General features: G+C 43.8%; 2 protein-coding genes across 3 annotated transcripts in view; one reads left to right on the forward strand and one right to left on the reverse strand.

Annotated features, from left to right (window-relative positions):
- Tdg (Thymine DNA glycosylase) overlaps positions 1-19,215 on the reverse strand; it is a 148,549-nt gene that overhangs the window by 42,575 nt on the left and 86,759 nt on the right. The window contains exons 5-7 of the mRNA XM_076420116.1: positions 12,105-12,406; positions 9,855-9,996; positions 3,849-3,918 (exon numbers count right to left, since the gene is read on the reverse strand). Of these exons, the coding sequence (XP_076276231.1) occupies positions 3,849-3,918; positions 9,855-9,996; positions 12,105-12,406 (514 nt within the window). The remainder of the gene's footprint in view (positions 1-3,848; positions 3,919-9,854; positions 9,997-12,104; positions 12,407-19,215) is intronic.
- The window catches only part of Dnmt3 (DNA methyltransferase 3), a 174,686-nt gene that overhangs the window by 28,048 nt on the left and 127,423 nt on the right, over positions 1-19,215 (forward strand). The window lies entirely within an intron of this gene.

Raw genomic sequence — 19,215 nt, forward strand, 5'->3', positions numbered from 1 at the left:
GTGCCACGGGCCTATGTACACGGCGAGGTACGCGTACGCCGGTGTACATACGCGCACGGACGCGGGCATAAAATGCACGCGCGCGTAATAACCACCTCTCGGCTCGGAAGCGCGCAAAATTGTTTGCTCAAAGGCCGATCGAGAAATCGGGCTCGCGAGGACAAGCGACTTCGAGAACCTACAACTCGATTTCCAATCGTGAAATCATCGCAGGACACCGTAGATCCTCCTGCTCCCGATCCGACAACGCGCGATCCTCCGCTTGCGATCGGTACCGTTACACTGCGGATCTTTATGCGGAAGAAACATTTTCTAACCGAACCGCAATAAGCTGAAGGGAAGTAGAGATTTTCTTTGTTTCATTTTCCTTGTTCACACTCGGCATCGCAGACTTTGAGACGCCACCAAATATTGCTGTATGATTATTCGAAATATGTTTTGCATTGTTAACACATTACCGACCGGTGATTATTGCATAATTTTGAAGAATCTATGGTACATGGCTAAACACTTTTTAATGGAACCTTCAATAGCAACAGCAATTTTCATTATGGACTAATTAAGTCACCCTTAATAACATCATCTAATAGTTTTGTTTAAGATTGCAATATAAAAGAAAATTTCTATGCTTTCTTTTGGTACAGCACAATTATTGAAAATCCTATTAATAGGCTTCCGGTAGGTAAAGTGTTAACTTCGCTTGTATTTGTTGATCAAGTTTTCAAAATGATCAACCCTCGGCTGCTTGAACTTGGTTCAATTTCGTGAATCATCACTAGACAGCGGATTTTATGCATTTTAAAAATACTGTTACATTATTTTCTATCTATAAAATATATTAGGAACGAAAATAAACTCCCATTTCACTCGAGTTTGTTGCAATTCGGGTACGACATTTTTATTTTGCATATCGATCCGCTGTCTAATCATTACGATTCACGCTAAACTCGATTTCGCACTGCTCGCGTCTCTCGCGATAACTATGTCTACATTTTCCCCGGTTCCTTTCGAGCGCATCGTCTCGTCGAATAAATAAATAATCCGTCGTTTTTGCGCACACGGTCGTTAAGTCTGTTTAAAAGAACAACGAAGAGAACTGAACTATCGCGTAAGATGACGAGAATAATGATGCCGTGGAGGACGAGATTTCACTGAGATGACGAGCGACGCGTTCTCGTGCTGTTGAAGCTGTTCTGAAATTGGAACGGGACGAAACTCGAAATGCCAGTGGACGTGGCTGAACCAATCACGAAATTTTGTTGTCTTCGAAAAACGAAGACATTATTACACGAGTCCACAAGACCAGTTTTTGTTTTGGACAATTGAAACTGTCCAAGTTTTGCACCGTGATCTTTAGACAGCAGATTTTATGTATTTATTCAAAGAAGAATTTAAACAAATCGTTATACATATTATTTTCAATCTACTAAACATATTAGGAGTGAAAATGATTTTCAATTTCGCTAAAGTTTGTTGCAATTCAGACAGGCAATTCTTATTTTGCATAAAGATTCGCTGTTTAACGATCTTCCATCGAGACTCCGAACTCGCGTTTAGACTGCTCCACGAGTGAATGCCAATAATTTGATCACGTTTTGGTATTAGACCGCGGATTTCATACATTTATGAAACAAGGAAATCTTCGGAAGCCAAAAAAGTTTCGGAAACTGTGCCACGAACAGAGAGACGCGTTGAAATTCGCGGATACCGATGAAGAAACATAAGTAACTAAGTAAGTGGGCGGAACCGCGATTCGAAGTGGCCGCGGGAAGACGCGAAGCGATCGCTATCGGGCTGGAAAGCGAGAGCACGCGCCTCGTCGCGTCGTTTCGAAAGCGCGACGAGAACGCTGCGAGAGAGGCACACACACACACACACACACAGAGAGAGAGAGAGATACTGTACTGTGTTTTGGTTCTGGAAACTTGGTTTCGAGTTGCTTCGTCGATTACACGGTGCGCAAACTTGTCTTCTGCCTACTTTGCCGCACACGTCTGTCCATTTTCAACGGGAAATTTTGTTTATCGAAGATCTTCACCGAGCTTGCTAACGTAAGATCCCTACTTGAAAATAGGATGATAAAATTGTAGAGCGATCTTCACGAGACTCGAATATTAAAAATTACTTTGCGATTTGAAATCTCGGGGAATTAATCGCGCGCGCATGATTGAGTTGCACATTACCTTCATTTACAAATGTACGCAGCGTCGTCGGTTCATTTAGTTGCGAATTCACAATAAATGAATTATAATAACGCGAAAATAAATTACTCGGAGTATCTTCGGCAACGAGTGTGTTCGCATATGAATATTTGATTTTTGCATTTTCGTTCGGAATTGCGAATCGAGTGGGAACGAACCATCACCTACCATCGCCTACGATCGCGAACCGTTGCCTACCATGATCGTGGCAAACAGGCGCCAAGACGCTTGCACGCGGCCACATCGAGAGTCTCGTTCTGGTTTCCGCCGAGAGCGCGTTAAAAATAAACGATGATCGTTGTCTCGGTCGATCGCGTTGGCCACTCGAGAGCGAAAGGGAGAGAGAGAGAGAGAGAGAGAGAGAGAGAGAGAGAGAGAGAGAGAGAGAGAGAGAGAGAGATCAAGCACGGACAAAAAAAAGCAAATTGGAGAACGAGCGAATTTTTTTTCGATCAGCTGGCGCGCTGAAATTGCTGGCACCACGGGTTCAAGCGAGCATCAGTTTCGCGGCTGTATAATCGCGAGAGTCCGCGGATCGCGCACGCGATTTTCCGCGACTTTTCTCGGAAAATCGCTAGAAGGGCGAGGGCCGATTAGGCGCGATCGAGTGGCCCTTGCCCGCCCTATTCTTCCCTCGAACGATGCCAAACCCTCTCTCTCTTTCTCTCTCTCTCTCTCGCTCCCTTCCTCTCTCGCGTTCTCTCTTCACCGTGCTCGATCGTAATCGCGTTTTGCCGTCGAAGTTATCGGCGCTCGTAACTCGAATCGGTGAAAAATAGGTCGTGGAAACGAGCGCGTTCTTTCGCCGAACCAGTCGAGCGTACTTCGCGTTATCGCGAATTTTTTCTTCCCTTTTTTCCTACCTAGCCCCCCCCCTCTCTCTCTCTCGATCTCTCGGGTTCTCTCTGTCGAATGAAACTTCATCGCGTTCATCGACGACTCCTCGAGTCGCGCTCGATGTCGATCGCCGCTTTGCGCCGGCTTAATTAACCGGCTCGGGAGATCGCGACCGTCCGAGTGGAAATCGCGAGAATGAAAACCGGCGCTGATCCGAGCCGAGCGGAGCCGAGCCGAGCCGTGACGAACATAACTTCACGCGCCGCGGACTCGTAACACCGATAACTACAACGCGATAGCGAGTGGCACTTCCACCAGCTATCATTCTATTAGACACCTCGAAACCTGGCTAGTGTGTTACAAGTTCTACCTGCTCTGCAATTTTGGAAAATTTCTAGTGCATGGTATCTACACTGTTTTTCGTGGAATGTTGATTAGATTCCTGTTCGCGATCGTTTCTGTTCGACATTTTATTGTATCCCTCTAGTAACAGTGTATCCTTGTAGTTAATACATCACTTATTCACTTAATCCGTCAACGTACACGAAATAATCGAAAATTAAGAATTCTATGGACTCATAAACTCGCTTCATCTAGGTGGAACTTTCCCTCCATTTTGATAAAGAAAATTACGTGGAATGAAGTCCCAGACTCCGTTTAAAATTTAGTTTATACCATAAACGGAGTTCTGTGTTCGAAGGGACGCGCCTGCACACCGTCGCACAACATTGTTAGCTCGTCAATCGGCGAGCAATAGAGCGCCGTTCGTAAATAAACATTACTAGAAGAACAGAAGCTATTTGAACTCACAGAAGTGGTTTCCGGGTCCGGCGTAGTGGTGGCCCTTGTAAGCCGCGAACAGTCCGGGGTTGATTCCAATCTGCAACAAGAGAGGAGAACGCGATTAGAGTCGTGTCTTGTAGATAGCCGCGAGTTGTTGTACCGTACCGGGACAACGCGCGCGATACGGAAATAATGGCCACGCGGTTAATTTCGTTCCACCGGTTCATCGATTGATTCCCGGCTTCGAGCAGCTTCAATCTTCTAGAAATTATTACGCGGCAGGCTTATTTCCAACTAGTTTCCGTGCCCGACGATAGGATTATTCTCCCGGCAGCTTTGTTCTCTCTCTCCACAATCGACAATCCTCGACGCGTTCGATCTCCGATTCGACACGTCGATTCAAAGGAGTTCCGCGGTCGAAACTTACCTCTGCCCTACCACATCTCCATGTTTCGCGAAACTTAAATCCCAACGTATTAGCTCGTTCAGAAAGTAAGTAATTTATTACGGCCTCTAAAAATTTTCAAAAATGCTAGGACATCAAATTCCACAGAATTGAATATGACTTTTATTTATTTTAGATCTACAAAGGCTACTATCCATAAAACTTATCCCAAGTGGTAAAACATTGGCTCCTATTTTTCCTTGATAAAACGAAATGACTTACCGAACGATGTAATATTATGTAGTTCGGTGCCTTTTTCCTCTAACATTAAAAACCAGTCGAGACAAACAAGCTCAAAAGTTGATCGGTCACAAACGTCTTACGGCACAGATCAGAATGATCACGCTTGTATTTAGGTTAGAAACGATCAAGCTTGTGTTTAGCTAAAAATGAACTAGAGTTCTACAGCGCGCGATTGCAAAGAAATCGACCACCGATATAAATAGATGTTCTACTTAAACGACAACCGGAAACAGGATTTTAAACGACACGAATTTACATCAGCGACAATTGACACGCGTGGACAGCAGGTTTTTATGTAAAATAAAAATTGTCTATATTATTCGTAGCCCAGAAAACTGCATACATATTCCATAAACACGGACATTCATTTTTAAGTGGAAAAATATACATATCAACACGCTGGTTGTCGAACAATTATCCCCGAAAAATCCCGCGAGAACCAAGTCATTTACTCATTCGAATTAAAAGTGTAGAGAACTTGAACTCTTCATCGCGTTTTACCAGAATCGACTAAACACGAATGTTGAAAATTCTATTTTCCCGTAGTCAATTCTGAAGCATCGAGGTATACTTAGAGACACGCGTTAAATCAAAGTTTCCGTTTATCTTCTGCGAAATTGTTAAGCACGAAGCGGTAAAGAAAATCGTGGGCAAGGTGTTCGTAAATCAACCGAAACAATTTGGTGACGTCGTTTAAGGACGGGCAGCTACGATAAGACTTTGTTAACAATTGAAAAAAGAGTGGTTATCGGGCCGGCAGCAATGTAACTAATATCTACGGAGTAGCGCGATAATTACCGGGGAAATAAGTTGCCTGGTCACGGGTTATCGCGTCACGTGTTCGCTGCGCGAAGAATTATTATCCTCGTGAAGGCGCGATCGCGGCCGCCCGCGACGATCTACAATCGCGAGGATACAAAGGAGGCTCCTAGAGATCGTTTACGCCAGGTCTCTGGGATCGAAGAATGCCGATGAGGGCGGGTAAAAGTGGCAGAAAAAAGAGATAAGGAGATAGAGAGAGAGAGAGAGAGAGAGAGAGAGAGAGAGAGAGAGAGAGAGAGGGAGAGATAAAAAGAAAGAGTAGAAGATGCGCGGGGTGCGATCGTTAGTTTTTGTGTCGATCGCTCGTGGACCGTGGTGCATTCCTTTCCCGACACAGGCTGTACAGACTCAAAGATTTCACGTACACTGTACACCGTTCTTACCCGCGATTATGCAACGCGGTAGACACAGGTGTGGTAGTACCTGTTGCGCAACCACATTATCTTCGCTCTTCGCGCCGTCGGTTGGACAATTAATAACGACAAAGTCCAAGGACACGGGACAGGGACACGCCGCGCTTGGTAGCCGAGTGTCCTCGCTGTGCTAGGCTCACGCTAGCCTATTTGCTTGTGTGCTCGACTGGTTGCAACTTTCGGTCTGCGCACCGCTCGTTTCCGACAAGGAAACGCGACTTCGCGGCCGTCCATTTCGCGGAAATCGTTTGACGCCGATCAATTCGCAACCGCGAACTCACCGGGAATTTTCTTGGCTTCGCCCGGTAGGAGCCTGTTAAACGACGAGGTTCTTTCAAAGATGCACAAGGATCACCGAGACAGAGAGAGAGAGAGAGAGAGAGAGAGAGAGAGAGAGAGAGAGAAAGTTCTTTTTAGATTGAGACCCTTTCGGAAGATCCCCGTGACCATCAAAGCCTGTCCGCTCCCAAAGGAAGGGGCTCCGGCCAAAGGACCGCGAAGACGAAGGGCCAAAGATGGCCGAAGGGTTCCCTCCGAGGGACCCATTAAGTAGTCCATACGGGAGTAATCCGTTCCTACGGAGCGATTGTGGTCCGATAATTGTTTCCCAAGGGGCCCCGTTAAAGGATTGCTTTCCGAAGTGTAAAACAGGTGCTCGACCTACCAAAATATTCGGAATGTTTTGCGAGCCTCTATCTATAATTTGGAAGTGTTTGTAACTTCAATGGCTGTAGAATGAAGATCGCGGAAGGTTTGGCGTTCCCAGTTCAAATTCCCAGCTCCCCAGTCTTTGAGATATTATTGTTATTGTTCGTGCACGGCGCGAGAACCCACATAGTTCGTAAGTTCCATTCGTTAGCGCGAGACTGGCTCGGACCGGGAACATCTCCACGACAAAAGAAGGGATGGGAGTTAGAAAATTTCGGCTATCCGCGAGAGTATCGTGCTAAGAATATCTACAAAGTTCAAGAGAGAATATCTAGCCAGTCCCATCTCTTCTCGTTCCTCGTTCCCGGGCTTATCTATCCTGACTAATGAGTAGAATACGGCTCAAAGATATTCTGGCTGGGGAATCCTTTGCGCTAATCCGAGAGCGTAGAATGGTAGCGAGTGATTACTTAAGCCTTTCGCGCCTAATCGGGTACGCGGAGCCGAGGGAACGCTTGAAAAATTGTAGAACGATAAGGGATTCGCAGGGGACATTTATAGTAGATAGGCGATTTAATTCGTGGCTTTCTATCATGATGGTTGGATCATGAGGATGATTGCAAAAGACCTTCTCTAATACCGGTCAACTCACCGATTTGATATATTTTTCATTTGCCGATCATTAAAATCTACCAGCCTTTACAATCATTTGCGAAAAAGGGAATCGATTCGTGCACCTAACAAGATCTTTCCGCGAAAGCAGTAGTCAACCATCTGTAACCTGGCAAAGTGAAACAAGTTCAAACGAAATGCGTGCGCACTTATCCGGGCGGATCGTTCGCACTAATTCGAGTAGCAGAATAATCGGAGCAGGTACAGCTAAAAAAAAGGATTCGTGTGTACGGCTAACAAGATCTTGTTATATAAATAATGCTCAGTCAGTTGCGACACAGAAAGATACAAAAATCGTCACAAAGGATTAAAAAGGCGGAACGAGTACGAATTAAACCGGTTCGCACTTATCCGGGGCGAATGGTTCGCACTAATCCGAGTTGCAAAATAATCGCGGCTACAGTGAAAAACAGTGACAGAGAAAGAGAGGAGAGGGGTTGGGGTCGGGTGTAGGGTCGCAGTTCTTTGGTCGAAATCGCGTTATACCGTTTGTCGCGTACGGGTGGTTGAGTCCTCTCCCTCCGTACATAAAGTACGTATCGCATTAGCGCGTTAACGCCAATGCGTTAGCCGGTCGGCCGGCGTCGAATGGCGCTACGACCGGGATAAACGAGGATAAAATGATGGGGGTTGGATGCGCGGCGAGAGGGGTTGGGGGTGGGAGAGTGTGGAATTGTCGCCGATTGAAAACAACGCGCGTCGATTCGGCCTGGGACTCGCCTCGACTCGCCTCGACTCGCATCTACTCGACTCTACTCGACTCTGCTCGACTCTGCACGACCCGGCTCGTCTCGGGACTCGAACCCGAGCCGAGAAACGCGAGCGCGACCCGGTTCGACGCGGATGCAACACACCACCACCGGCGCGACGGAGAGAGCGAGTTCGTGTCACGGGAGACACACGGGGTGGGTGGTGTTCGAGAGCCGACAGGGACGCGGAGGAAGTCCGGAGGGGTTGGAAAAGCCGGGGGGATGGTCCAGGGCCAGGGAGGACCAGAGGTCCACGGCGAAGAGGGAACGCAGAGCCCGACACCGGTGTCCCGTTGCGTTCGATTACAACGACGCCCGTAATAACCGAATTGCCCACGGCCCGTTAAAGCGTTTACACCGTTTGACGGATGATCGACCACGCTGACTACTCGTTCCGCGTAATATATGAATATGAACCGGCCGCTAACGGACTCTCCCGTCACCGAATCGCAATCCCACCCTACCATATAGCTTCCTCCGAGATATACCCTCCAACCCCGAACACTTTCAACCCCCAACCACCGCCATCTCCTTAAATTCTCTCCCCTCCTCGTTCGAACCCCTGACCGAGTGTTTTTTTTAGTCGCGAACCCTCCGAAAGACGCGACGCGAGCTAAACGAACTCAACATAACACAGATCAACTGGAATCTACGCAATCAAATCATAGTCACGTTTTTTACTTAACGATCTCGCGTGTTCACCTACAATCTGTCCACTGTTTACGTTGGCTAGACTGTAGAAGAAAATAACTAACAACTAACGAAGCCACGCTCCCTCGAATGATCGCATTGCGAAGATTTAGAGTCGAAAATAAAACCTGAAATCTCGCGGACGATTAAGCTGGTCGCGATTCGTTTTTTTCGCGCTATTATATTTTCCGTGGCTCCGCGTTTTCGAAGCGGCGCGACGTCTCTCTGACGATTTTCCCTGGAAAAGTCGGTGGCGACGATACGGGAGCCGCGGAAACCGGGACGCAAAGGGGGTGGGGGTGGTCGGTCGAGAAGAAAAATCGTGAGCCGCGGGAAACCGTAACGAATCGCCGGGAATATAACAATCCGCATCGATGGGGTGTTCGATGAAACGGCACGACCGGCGGGAACGTGAGCGCGCACGAGTTCGCGCTCGTTACCAACGTCAAGCGTGATAACCGAATTGGGTATGGACCATTAAAGCGATTACGACACCTGACGAACGCGCTACAAACGGCCATTTGTCGTAGTTACGTTCTCCCTACCGTCTCGCTGCCTTCGAGATGGATTTTCCTGCTAACTAGACGCCCGTTATGCCAACGGCTAATCGGATTAATCGTTCCCACCTCTCCGTTTCGCGAAAAACGATGCGCGACGGAATCGCGAGCAGCCTAGGAGATTCTCCTCGGAAATTTACGGCCCCAAGGAACTCGGCTACCGTGGAACAGGGCGGCGCGGCGTTGTTACACGCGCGGATCCGCTTCGAACGGAATCTTACCGCTTTCGGGACGAAAGTGCCCCGCGTTCCCTTGTGCCAATAACCCGGTTCCCGAGTACTCGCTTGCAATTTCTTTTCACGAATTCATGAACGTTTTCGTTGACAAAAATATTCTTATTTTGTTGAGCACGTTGTTGAACACGTTCAAACTATTCATTCAGGCCGCGTGTACCACTGGTGGTATACATATTTATTTAATGCGCTAGAAACATATATTAGGTTGCAGGAGAAGATTGTAAATGAAAAACAGCAATTGACAGGTTATCTGAAAGATGGCAACAAGTTGTTACAAATAAAGGAAATGATATCCAAACGTTTTCTTCAAAATATGACAGAACTTTCCGTCCAATTTACCATTTCATAACAAGTTTAACACCGTGGAATATATTTCCTCGAAAAGAACGAGGCATTACGAAAAATGCAGTATAGAACAGATCACGTGAATTTGTTTGATCGTCGAGCAAAAACGGCTCGCCACGGGACGTGTTGGAAATACCTAACCCAGACACCATACCACTCGAAAATGGAACTGTACTGGAAGTGATCCGAGGAAAGAAGGCTGGAGTAACTTACGATGATGATGTCGAGGTTGTTGGTCAGGTGGTCGGGTAGAACGCGTTTGCTGACCTCCTCTTCCGGCATGCCGTCGAATCTGTCGTGTTTCTTCCTCTCTTTGTACGTTTTCGCCCGCTTCTTCGCCTCGGCCAGCTCCGCCCTGTATCAAATTACGTCGAGAAGTTAGAGAAACTCGGTCGCGCCTTGGCTCTCCATTATCGCGTTGGTAACGTGGTACTTTGAGAAAGTAAGTTAAAGAGAGAGAGAAAGAGAGAGAGAGAGAGCGAGTGCGCGCGGTCAGCCTGATCGAATCGGATTTACGAGTCCTGCCCTTCAGTCGTTAACCGGCTCGTCGACGCGACAAAGTACCCGCTTTACCCGCTTCATTCGACTGGCAGCGACGTTTCGCAGTTTCGCAGTTTCAGTCGGGATCGAATGACGATCACGGGGCTGGTACTCCTAGTACGGATTCGCTCGATCATCCTCGGGAAAAGCAGCTCGCGGAGGTGATAAGTTGGTTAGACCAAAGGGGACACCTCTGGGCTACTCGGCTGGCTCTCGCAGTTTCGTGCACTCTCGCCTCGACACGCGATCGTTTCAGCCAATAATGAAAATACGCGAGGGCTAGGGCTATCTAACTGGAAGGGCGACGTGCTCGTAAGAGTTCCAAAGCCCTCCCGAGTCCGAGTTAGACCACCGTGGGAGTTTTCGCCGAGTACGAGTCCCACAGTACTCGAATCCCTCCCGTAGACCTCTTCTCGGAGGGCGAAGGTATCTTTCGAACACCTTCCCCTCACGAAAAAGACAGCAGGGGTTGCTGGCGACTCGATCCCGATTAATCGCGGCCTTGAATCTTGCTGTGTTGCCACCGTCTGTTTCCGAGAAACAACCTCTGTCGGGAGACTGACATGGGAAGGACCCCGCGTGTCCGACTTCGATTTTGATAACCTTTTGTGAGACGATGGTATATGGATCCCTAATGATGTCTGCAAAATATTAGGTGTAGTTACTCAATAGTTTTAAAGATATGAACAGTGGAACTTCGAAAACTTAAGCTGCAAATCATGGTATATCAACAAGGTATGAAACTTTAATTGTTTATATCTTTAAAACTATTGAGTAACTACACCTAATATTTTGCAGACATCATTAGGGATCCGTATACCAACGTCTCACAAAAAATTATAAATTATAGTGCTTCTCTTGTGAATAAAACTAGGGTAAAGGTACCAGTACCAAAACAAACTTTTTCGAAATGAATAAGTAGACTGCCGATTTGATGCTTTTATGACAAAAATGAGTACGTACATTTTAAAACGATGCACATATTAAGAGGATTTAAGGCCACCAGTGTATTAGTTTTATCTTAGTGAGGTAATTAAAAGGAGAAAAAGATTTATATTTGGCTCTCCTGTGTCAAAATCAATGCATACATTGTTTATGCTGCATAAAGATCCGCAGTCTATTATAATAAGAATAACACGAAGAACCTAGTATTACTTTATTTTTGAGAATAAAATTGATGTTCCCGCAATTTTCCGTTTTCGATTATAGAAGATGCTCAGAAACTGTGATAACACCACAGTGCTACGGCATAAAAGATAATTAATCAATTGATTTGTCATCACAAATTTCTTGTGTCCGGTAAATAGGACCAAAACTTCGTTAATATTTCTTTTGCTTTAACAAAATCGTCCGGAAAAATTTGACGATAGAGAGAGAAGACAGGTTGATTTGATCGTTTATCAAAAATAATGAAAAATAAATTACAGGAAATGCCTTCAAATTAATAAAAAAACTTCCAAGTCGTCGCTAAGTATCCAGTAACCGGTACCTCCACCCTAGTCGCTGTTTTATCCATTTCCTAGTTAGCCAATTTTGTCAGAAATGCGTAATTCATCGGTTCATCCAGTTTAACAACAGAGAATAGTTCTTCGGGAACCGAAAGACGGGGGCGATAATCGAGTCTAGCATCGACCCGCAGACGCGATCGACCCAGCCGCATATTATTATTTAGAATGAACTGTAGCCGGCGCTGACCGCGAACACTCGTCGCGCTCGCGACCTACCCACCAAAATTAGGCTGTAAATATGCAACCGATTCCGGTCGGCTCGTTAACGCGATTATCGAATTTGCAGAGGGTTGGCACGTGTGTCCCCTTCCGTTTCGACCGCTGATTCTTTCTCGGCGACGGAGATTTTTCTAATAATTGGGAATTTCGCGAGAAAAAGCGTACAGGGCGTACGTAAGAGTGAAAAAGGTCTTACTCTTCCGGAGTGAGGATCATCTCGGATTTTTTCTTGCGGCCCCTCTTCTTCGGCTGATGCGCCGCCATTTGGGGATTCACGTTGCCGTTCATCACGCCAAGGTTCATCTGAAGGTGCTGCGGCACGGAGAGCTGGCCGGGTGGCGTCGACGTAGGTGTAGCAAGGGCGGATTGCGCCCCAGAAGGACACGTCATGTTCTCGGGATTGCCGGCAGGGCTGCTGGCCGTCCTCAACCCACCCATCGACATGTCCTCGTCGACGAACGAGTACTGGTCCACCGGGGTCTCGCACTTGATCGCCACCTGCGAATACAATTTCGTTTGCACTGTAGAAAAGTCTCAACGTCGGAACGGACGTTCCGCTCCCCTAACGCCAGACCCGCCGACCGAGCATACTATCGATTGTCTAGAAGTTCTCGATAACTTGATTTCCACAAGACTTCAAGGTTACTAATTTTAGTGATAACATACATTTTTCCATCGATATTCTTATAAGGCGTGAAAAGACGAATCCAACGAGTACCATGAACGTACCCTTAGTCATTCGATCTCGAGATACTTGTATCTGAAAATATAAAAATTTTACCTTTCCGACAGAAATATCTCGAGATCGGAGCGTCGTAAGAGTATGGTCATGGTACTCGTTGGATTCGCCTTTTCCTGCTGTATAAGAATATCGAAGTAAAAATGTATGTTGTCTCGAAATATTTACCATCAGGTTTTGTTAAAAAATATATTACCACTATGTAAAGAATACACTGCGAGGTCTACCAACGATACAAACTGTATATCAAACGAAATGATCAGATTAATGTGTTCCTTGAGACAAACCCGCCGATAGAGCATGCTATCGATTGTCTAGAAGTTCTCGATAACTTGATTTCCACAAGACTTCAAGGTCACTGATTTTAGTGACAACATACATTTTTCCATCGATATTCTTATAAGGCGTGAAAAGACGAATCCAACGAGTACCATGAACGTACCCTTACAGTCATTCGATCTCGAGATACTTGTATCCGAAAATATAAAAATTTTACCTTTCCGACAGAAATATCTCGAGACCGGAGCGTCGTAAGAGTATGGTCATGGTACTCGTTGGATTCACCTTTTCCTGCTGTATAAGAATATCGAAGTAAAAATGTATGTTGTCTCGAAAGATTTACCATCAGGTCTTGTTAAAAAATATATTACCACTATGTATAGAATACACTGCGAGGTCTACCAACGATACAAACTGTATATCAAACGGAAATGATCTGATTAATGTGTTCCTTGAGACAATACAACTTTAACCCAACAAGTCTTTATACACAACAGTAAACAAGAGAGACAAATTCAGCGATCCCGTTTGACAAGCAACATTTTCGGCAATCGTGGAAGTTCGTGTTCTCGTTGAAATCCGCGAAACCGAAGCAACGAGGTGAAGGGTACGTCAACACAGAGAGGAGCACATGGATAATAGATGAGCGCGTGTAGAATAGAAAGCACTGTTTCAGGGCTACGTCGAGTGTGAAATTAGTTGAAGCCACATGTTCCGGAGAAGTGCAACGCACAGACGAATTAAAGATTGGGATCGAAGAAGCGTTCCTTTCTTGGAGAGATGTTTTTTTTTGGCGAGTCTCGACGTTTTTCCGGAAACCGCCACGGAATTCATTACGAATTCCTGTTGGCTTTTTTTACGCGTCCGTTCGTTCGGAAAATAAAATTTGAAGCGGCACGTAGCGCACGTGCCATCATGAACACGTAGACCGGCAATCGTAAAATGTATATTCCCGTTGGTATACGGCCTGAAAATTGTCGGGGTAATAGCGATTGCCGCTTGCATCGAAAATAGAGGTCGCGCGCGAACGCGCGGGCTCGTCATCTTTTCCCCAATTTTCCGTCGTCGCGGACTTTTCCTCGGGAAAACGTTTGCGACGCCTTCCACAGATCAAAATCAATCATCCTCAGGTCAAAAAATCATTCTCGTGCTGCGGGCGCTTCGATTCTGCAGCCGGGGCTCTTCAACTTCGTTCCCCACGATTTACTTCGATTTTTGGGACCGGGTCAAGTCACTAATTCCAAATTTTTTGGAATGTGCTGTAATTCAACGATACCATCGCGTTTTAGGTACAACGGTTTAGGCGTAAGGGGCAGTTTTTCCCAAAGAGGAAAGAGCTCAGGCGGGGGCATGAATTCAAAACCGTTGTCAGTCTGGTAGAAGCAGCTAGCCTGAGCAGATCGCAACATTGTACAGTTTTCACTTTAATCTACAGTGGGTGTACAAAGTATTCGTAAACTTTTTAAATACACTTTTTATAATCAATTAGAAGCATTGGTTTACGAAATGATATGCAAAAAAGATTTTCCAAAAATTATAATTTAAATTTAAATTTTGAACTTTTTTATTTGGATCCTTAATGAAAATTTAAAATATATGTTTCATACATCTGTGTTAGTTATACACATGCTGAAAATTTCATTGAAATCGATTAACATACAGACGAGCTACAAATGGTTAAAAATGGTGAAAATCGTAGTTTTACACGACTTTTGATCAGTTTCTGCTTAAAATCCACAGAATCGTACATCTTTCGATGCGTGTCGTTTTTTCCTGCGTCAACCGATTTCGATGAAGTTTTCAGTATGTGTATAACTAATATAGATCTACAAAACAAATATTTTAAATTTTCTTTAAGGGCCCAAATAAAAAAGTTTTAAAAAATGCCTCTTTTATTTCTGCATGTAACTTTGTAAATTATAATGTTTGGAAAATCTTTTTTGCATATCATTTCGTAAACCAATGCTTCTAATTGATTATAAAAAGTCAGGTTGTTTGGTACAATTACAAAAAAGTTATTAGTTTTTAAAAAGTGTACGAATACTTTGTACACTCACTGTATGTGAAAATAGTAAAAGTGAATTTTTTAGTAATATGAAGGTGTTGTTCTAAATAACGACACAGTGTTTCCGGGAATCCTGCATTTAATCTATGTGAAAATAGTAAAATACAGGATTCCCGGAAACAGTGTGTCGTTGTTTAGAACAACATCTTTTAATACTAATAAATATACAGTATAAAGTGTAGTTTCTTAGAATAACATAAGCACATAAAGACATTTCCAACAGCATGTGACGCTGTTCGTAAACCAAATGGATCCATGGTTAAACCGATTGGCGCTAGATTAATTATTTTCTACGATTACTGAAATTAAAATTGAGCTTCCATTGGAAACGGTTATACTTGTGAACCCATAATATATCCAATTACAAAATATTTGAAAAATGTTCCGGCCCGGCTGAAATTTCCAGAATTAAAACAGCATCGATTGTGAAGGGTTATTGAGAACGAAGGCCGCGAGAAAACACTTGTTAACTTCCACAAAAATTGGAGGGGTCGCTCGGGTAACGCTCTTTGTTAGAGCTCGTTTCATTGACAAATCGTATCGCGACGGGTGCGATTCCCTTCGAAATAAAACCCTTCCGATTTGTTACATTGCTGCGCACAATGCTGCGGCTGCGGCTACGCTCGAAGCAATCGTGTCAATTATGTTCAGCGACGCTATTGAGAATCGATGGCAGCTTTACCTTTGTTTCTTCCACCGGCGAGTAATGAGTCGCGTGATCTTGATCGGTCCGAATGAAAGAAAATCTCGATGCGTTCACGCTTCGACTGTCTAATCGTTCGCTGCCAACAAGTCAGCCTGATTATTGGAAACTGAATCGAAATTTTCGATGATTTTTCTCGGACTTGAAAGTCTCAAACTGAATTCATTAGAAAGGGCATCGATGAAATGTAACATGTACATTCATTTCAATGAAATTCATGTACGATACAGTCTGTTAGAAAAATATAGTCCTTGTCTTAAGGGTGAAAACAACCCTTAACAACATTAAAAATATATTTTAATGCGACTGTCTAATCTTTTTGCTGCCAACGATTCAGGCTCACAATCAGGAAATTGATCGGAATTTTTAATGATTTTTCTCGGACCCGAAAATCTCAAACAGAATTCATTAGAAAGGGGCATCAATTAAGTGTGAACATTGACTTCAATGAAATTTATGTGGGATACAGTCTGTTAGAAAAATATAGTCCTTGAAAACAAACATAGTACAATAGGTATACATCAATTTTCCATGTAGCTGTGAGAAAAATTGTAGAGCAATATCTGAATACATTGACTCTCGAACTGTCACCTGGAAAAACCAAAGTAAACGTAGTCATTCTATTGAAAAGTGCATAAGTAAAATTCATCGCAGTGATCGTGAGAATGGGATCATCGTGAAAAAAATGAATTTTTATAAACAGACGAAGAATTGTGTCACTCACACATGACCAACGATGCATCAACGTGTTGTACTATAGATTCTTGCATGTACGTACAGTTCTCTTTCGATGTAACACGATGGAAATTTACAGGCTGTATATTTATCGGCACAGACCTACAGAACGTGTTTTGAAAACTTTCTTGACAGGCCAACATAAAAGACGTTGTACAAAGCAACTTTTAGGGTGTTCTCTGGAATTCGGACGAATTGCAATCATTTCAAAATTCTCTTTTAAGAGTGTCCTCGTGACTCGTGTTAACGATTCTGAACAGAGTTTAATGAATGTGTGAGCTATCAATTTCCTTTAAATCGAAATGAAATTATACTTGGGTTGTGTTAATGTACAGCTATCGAGAAATGTAACAGGCATTCAATAGATATAAATTTTCTCCTTTTTTAAGAAATTACGAACTACAAAGAAATTCTAATCACTGAAACCGTAAAATAAATCGTAGGGCAAGGGGTTAATGCAAATGACTATAAATATGAATAGACGCAGTTCACGGAAACTGCACAAGAAAAACAATTCTTCGTCTGGCATGGCTATAAATGCATAAAGCCCGATAATTACGCCCGGCGGTATCTGCAAAAGCATCGATAGCGCGTGACTCACGATTTTTTCCTTAACACCGTGAGTCACCTGTAGCTAATAAAGGAAGAGCGCAATTAAAGCGACGTTCTACAGCCTAAAAACTGTTTTACAAGCTAGTGAATCGCTGTCGTCGATCCATTATTTCCCGATCTACAGAGTGCGAGAGAACGAACATTTACATAGATCCCGGCCTGATCAAAGCTGCCGAACGAAAAACTTGTTGCAACGTGGCAGGCGGCACAACGTGTTCAGAAACCAGCGTTTATCGCTCGCTGTCCGTATTTTTTTGTTCCCGGCGAGTTACGGGGTCAGTCGAGTTCTTTTTTTTTGTTTGTTCCCGCGGTGGTTTTCGCGGGAGCGAATTAGAATAGATCGGTGATATTTCCCGCGATATTTCGCGCGACCTTCGGGCAAATCGACCGAGAGAAAAGCTGGGGGGAGAAAGAAAGCAATATCCCGTGTCCGAGAGTGTGGCAGGCGCCGCGCTCGATTATCTGCCAGTTTCGTAGCCTCGGTCTAGGGTTATCTGGGAGCACGAGCGGCGCGTACTCGCGAGAATGATCGCGCGGAAAAATCGGCGGAACAGCAACCTCGCTATTTTCTTCCCGGTCAACACCTTTCGCGATCGCAAAGATATCTTTCGCTTCGTGGAAATTCTCTGGTAGAACGGCGATTCAATCATGCCGAGCGTTAGAATGCTAATTCTTTTCACTCGAAGCTGAAAATTAAACACTTCTTCCGACCTAGAATGATTGATTTAATTTTATGGATATACATATATTAGTTTATGAAGAAAGAAATGTGCAGGATTTTTGTTCCTTTGTTTTAATTGCAATTTTATACCAATAAATATTTACCTTAATTTAATGAGTTATATGTCATTTTAAAGCTTGTTTTACGCTGTATTTAATTATGCTTTCGATATTTAATACTATTCAAATTTTTATTAAATTATTTGGCTGTCGTTGCCAGCTTCAGCGGCACTCCGGCCTAGTTTGAACTCTTAGAAAGAAATACATAATGCGAAAATCGCGTTTTGATATCCTGAGGTGAAAGCCAAATAATTTAATAAAAATTTGAATGAAATGAAGTATCAAAAGTATAATTAAATAGAGCGTAAAACAAGCTTTAAAATGACATATAACTCATTAAATTGAAGTAAATATTTATTGGTATAAAATTGCAATTAAGACAAAGGAACAAAAATCCTGCATTTCTTTCTTTACAACCTAATAAATAACGAGAATTTTGTCATTTCGCGGGTTGTAGAAGTCCGATTAAAGTCTTTTTTTTGTTGTGTGTTGGTAAACATGTCTGGAAAGCGTCTGTACATTGGTTGTCGTATTCGATGTTTAGTCCATTGTCAGCTTTCGAAAAAGTTACGTGTTTTGTTACGATCAGCGATTGTTCGTGGCGAAACAATTCATGGCTTTTGCACCACGATAATGCACCTGCTCACACTTCATTGCTGGTTCGTGATTTTTTGGCCAGAACCAACACTGTAATGATGCGCCAGCCTCCATATTCGCCGTGTAACATTGTTTTTAGTCCCAAAAATAAAGAAAACCTTAAACGAACGTCGTTTTTCAAGCGTAGACAAAATTAAAAGCGGATCACTGAAAGAGCTAGAAGTTATCCCAAAGATCGAGCTCCAGAAGCGTTTCGGGGATTGAAAGAAGTGCTGGCATAAGTATGTACTACCTAATGGAGACTGTTTTCAATTTTTCAAAGGGATAACATTCACATATAGACGAATAATTAAAATTTATTCCGAAAAATGAAAATTCTCGTTAGTTTTTGAACACACCTCGTATTTAATAATGTAAACAGTACTTTGAATGAAGTATTTTGAACAGCAACTGCTGTACTATTTGGTACTAATTATGTGAGAAACAGACATCAGCGCCCGAACCGGAAATGTATCGTCACAGAACCCTCGCCTTTATATTTCTGTATCTGACAAACTGTGTTTAAATCAGGGACTTAATACCGGTAAAATTTGTATACCGGTATTGCGACAGGGACTTAATACCGGTAAAAACTTTTATACCGGTATTACGAATACCGGTAAAAACTTTTATACCGGTATTACGAATACCGGTAAAATTTTCATACCGGTATTACGCCCTGTGACGTAATACCGGTATAATCTTGGTAACGGTATTGGGCCAACAGAATATACCGATAACCGATATGATATACCGGT

This window comes from Lasioglossum baleicum, chromosome 3, assembly GCF_051020765.1.
Source record: "Lasioglossum baleicum chromosome 3, iyLasBale1, whole genome shotgun sequence".
Classification (NCBI taxonomy): domain Eukaryota; kingdom Metazoa; phylum Arthropoda; class Insecta; order Hymenoptera; family Halictidae; genus Lasioglossum; species Lasioglossum baleicum.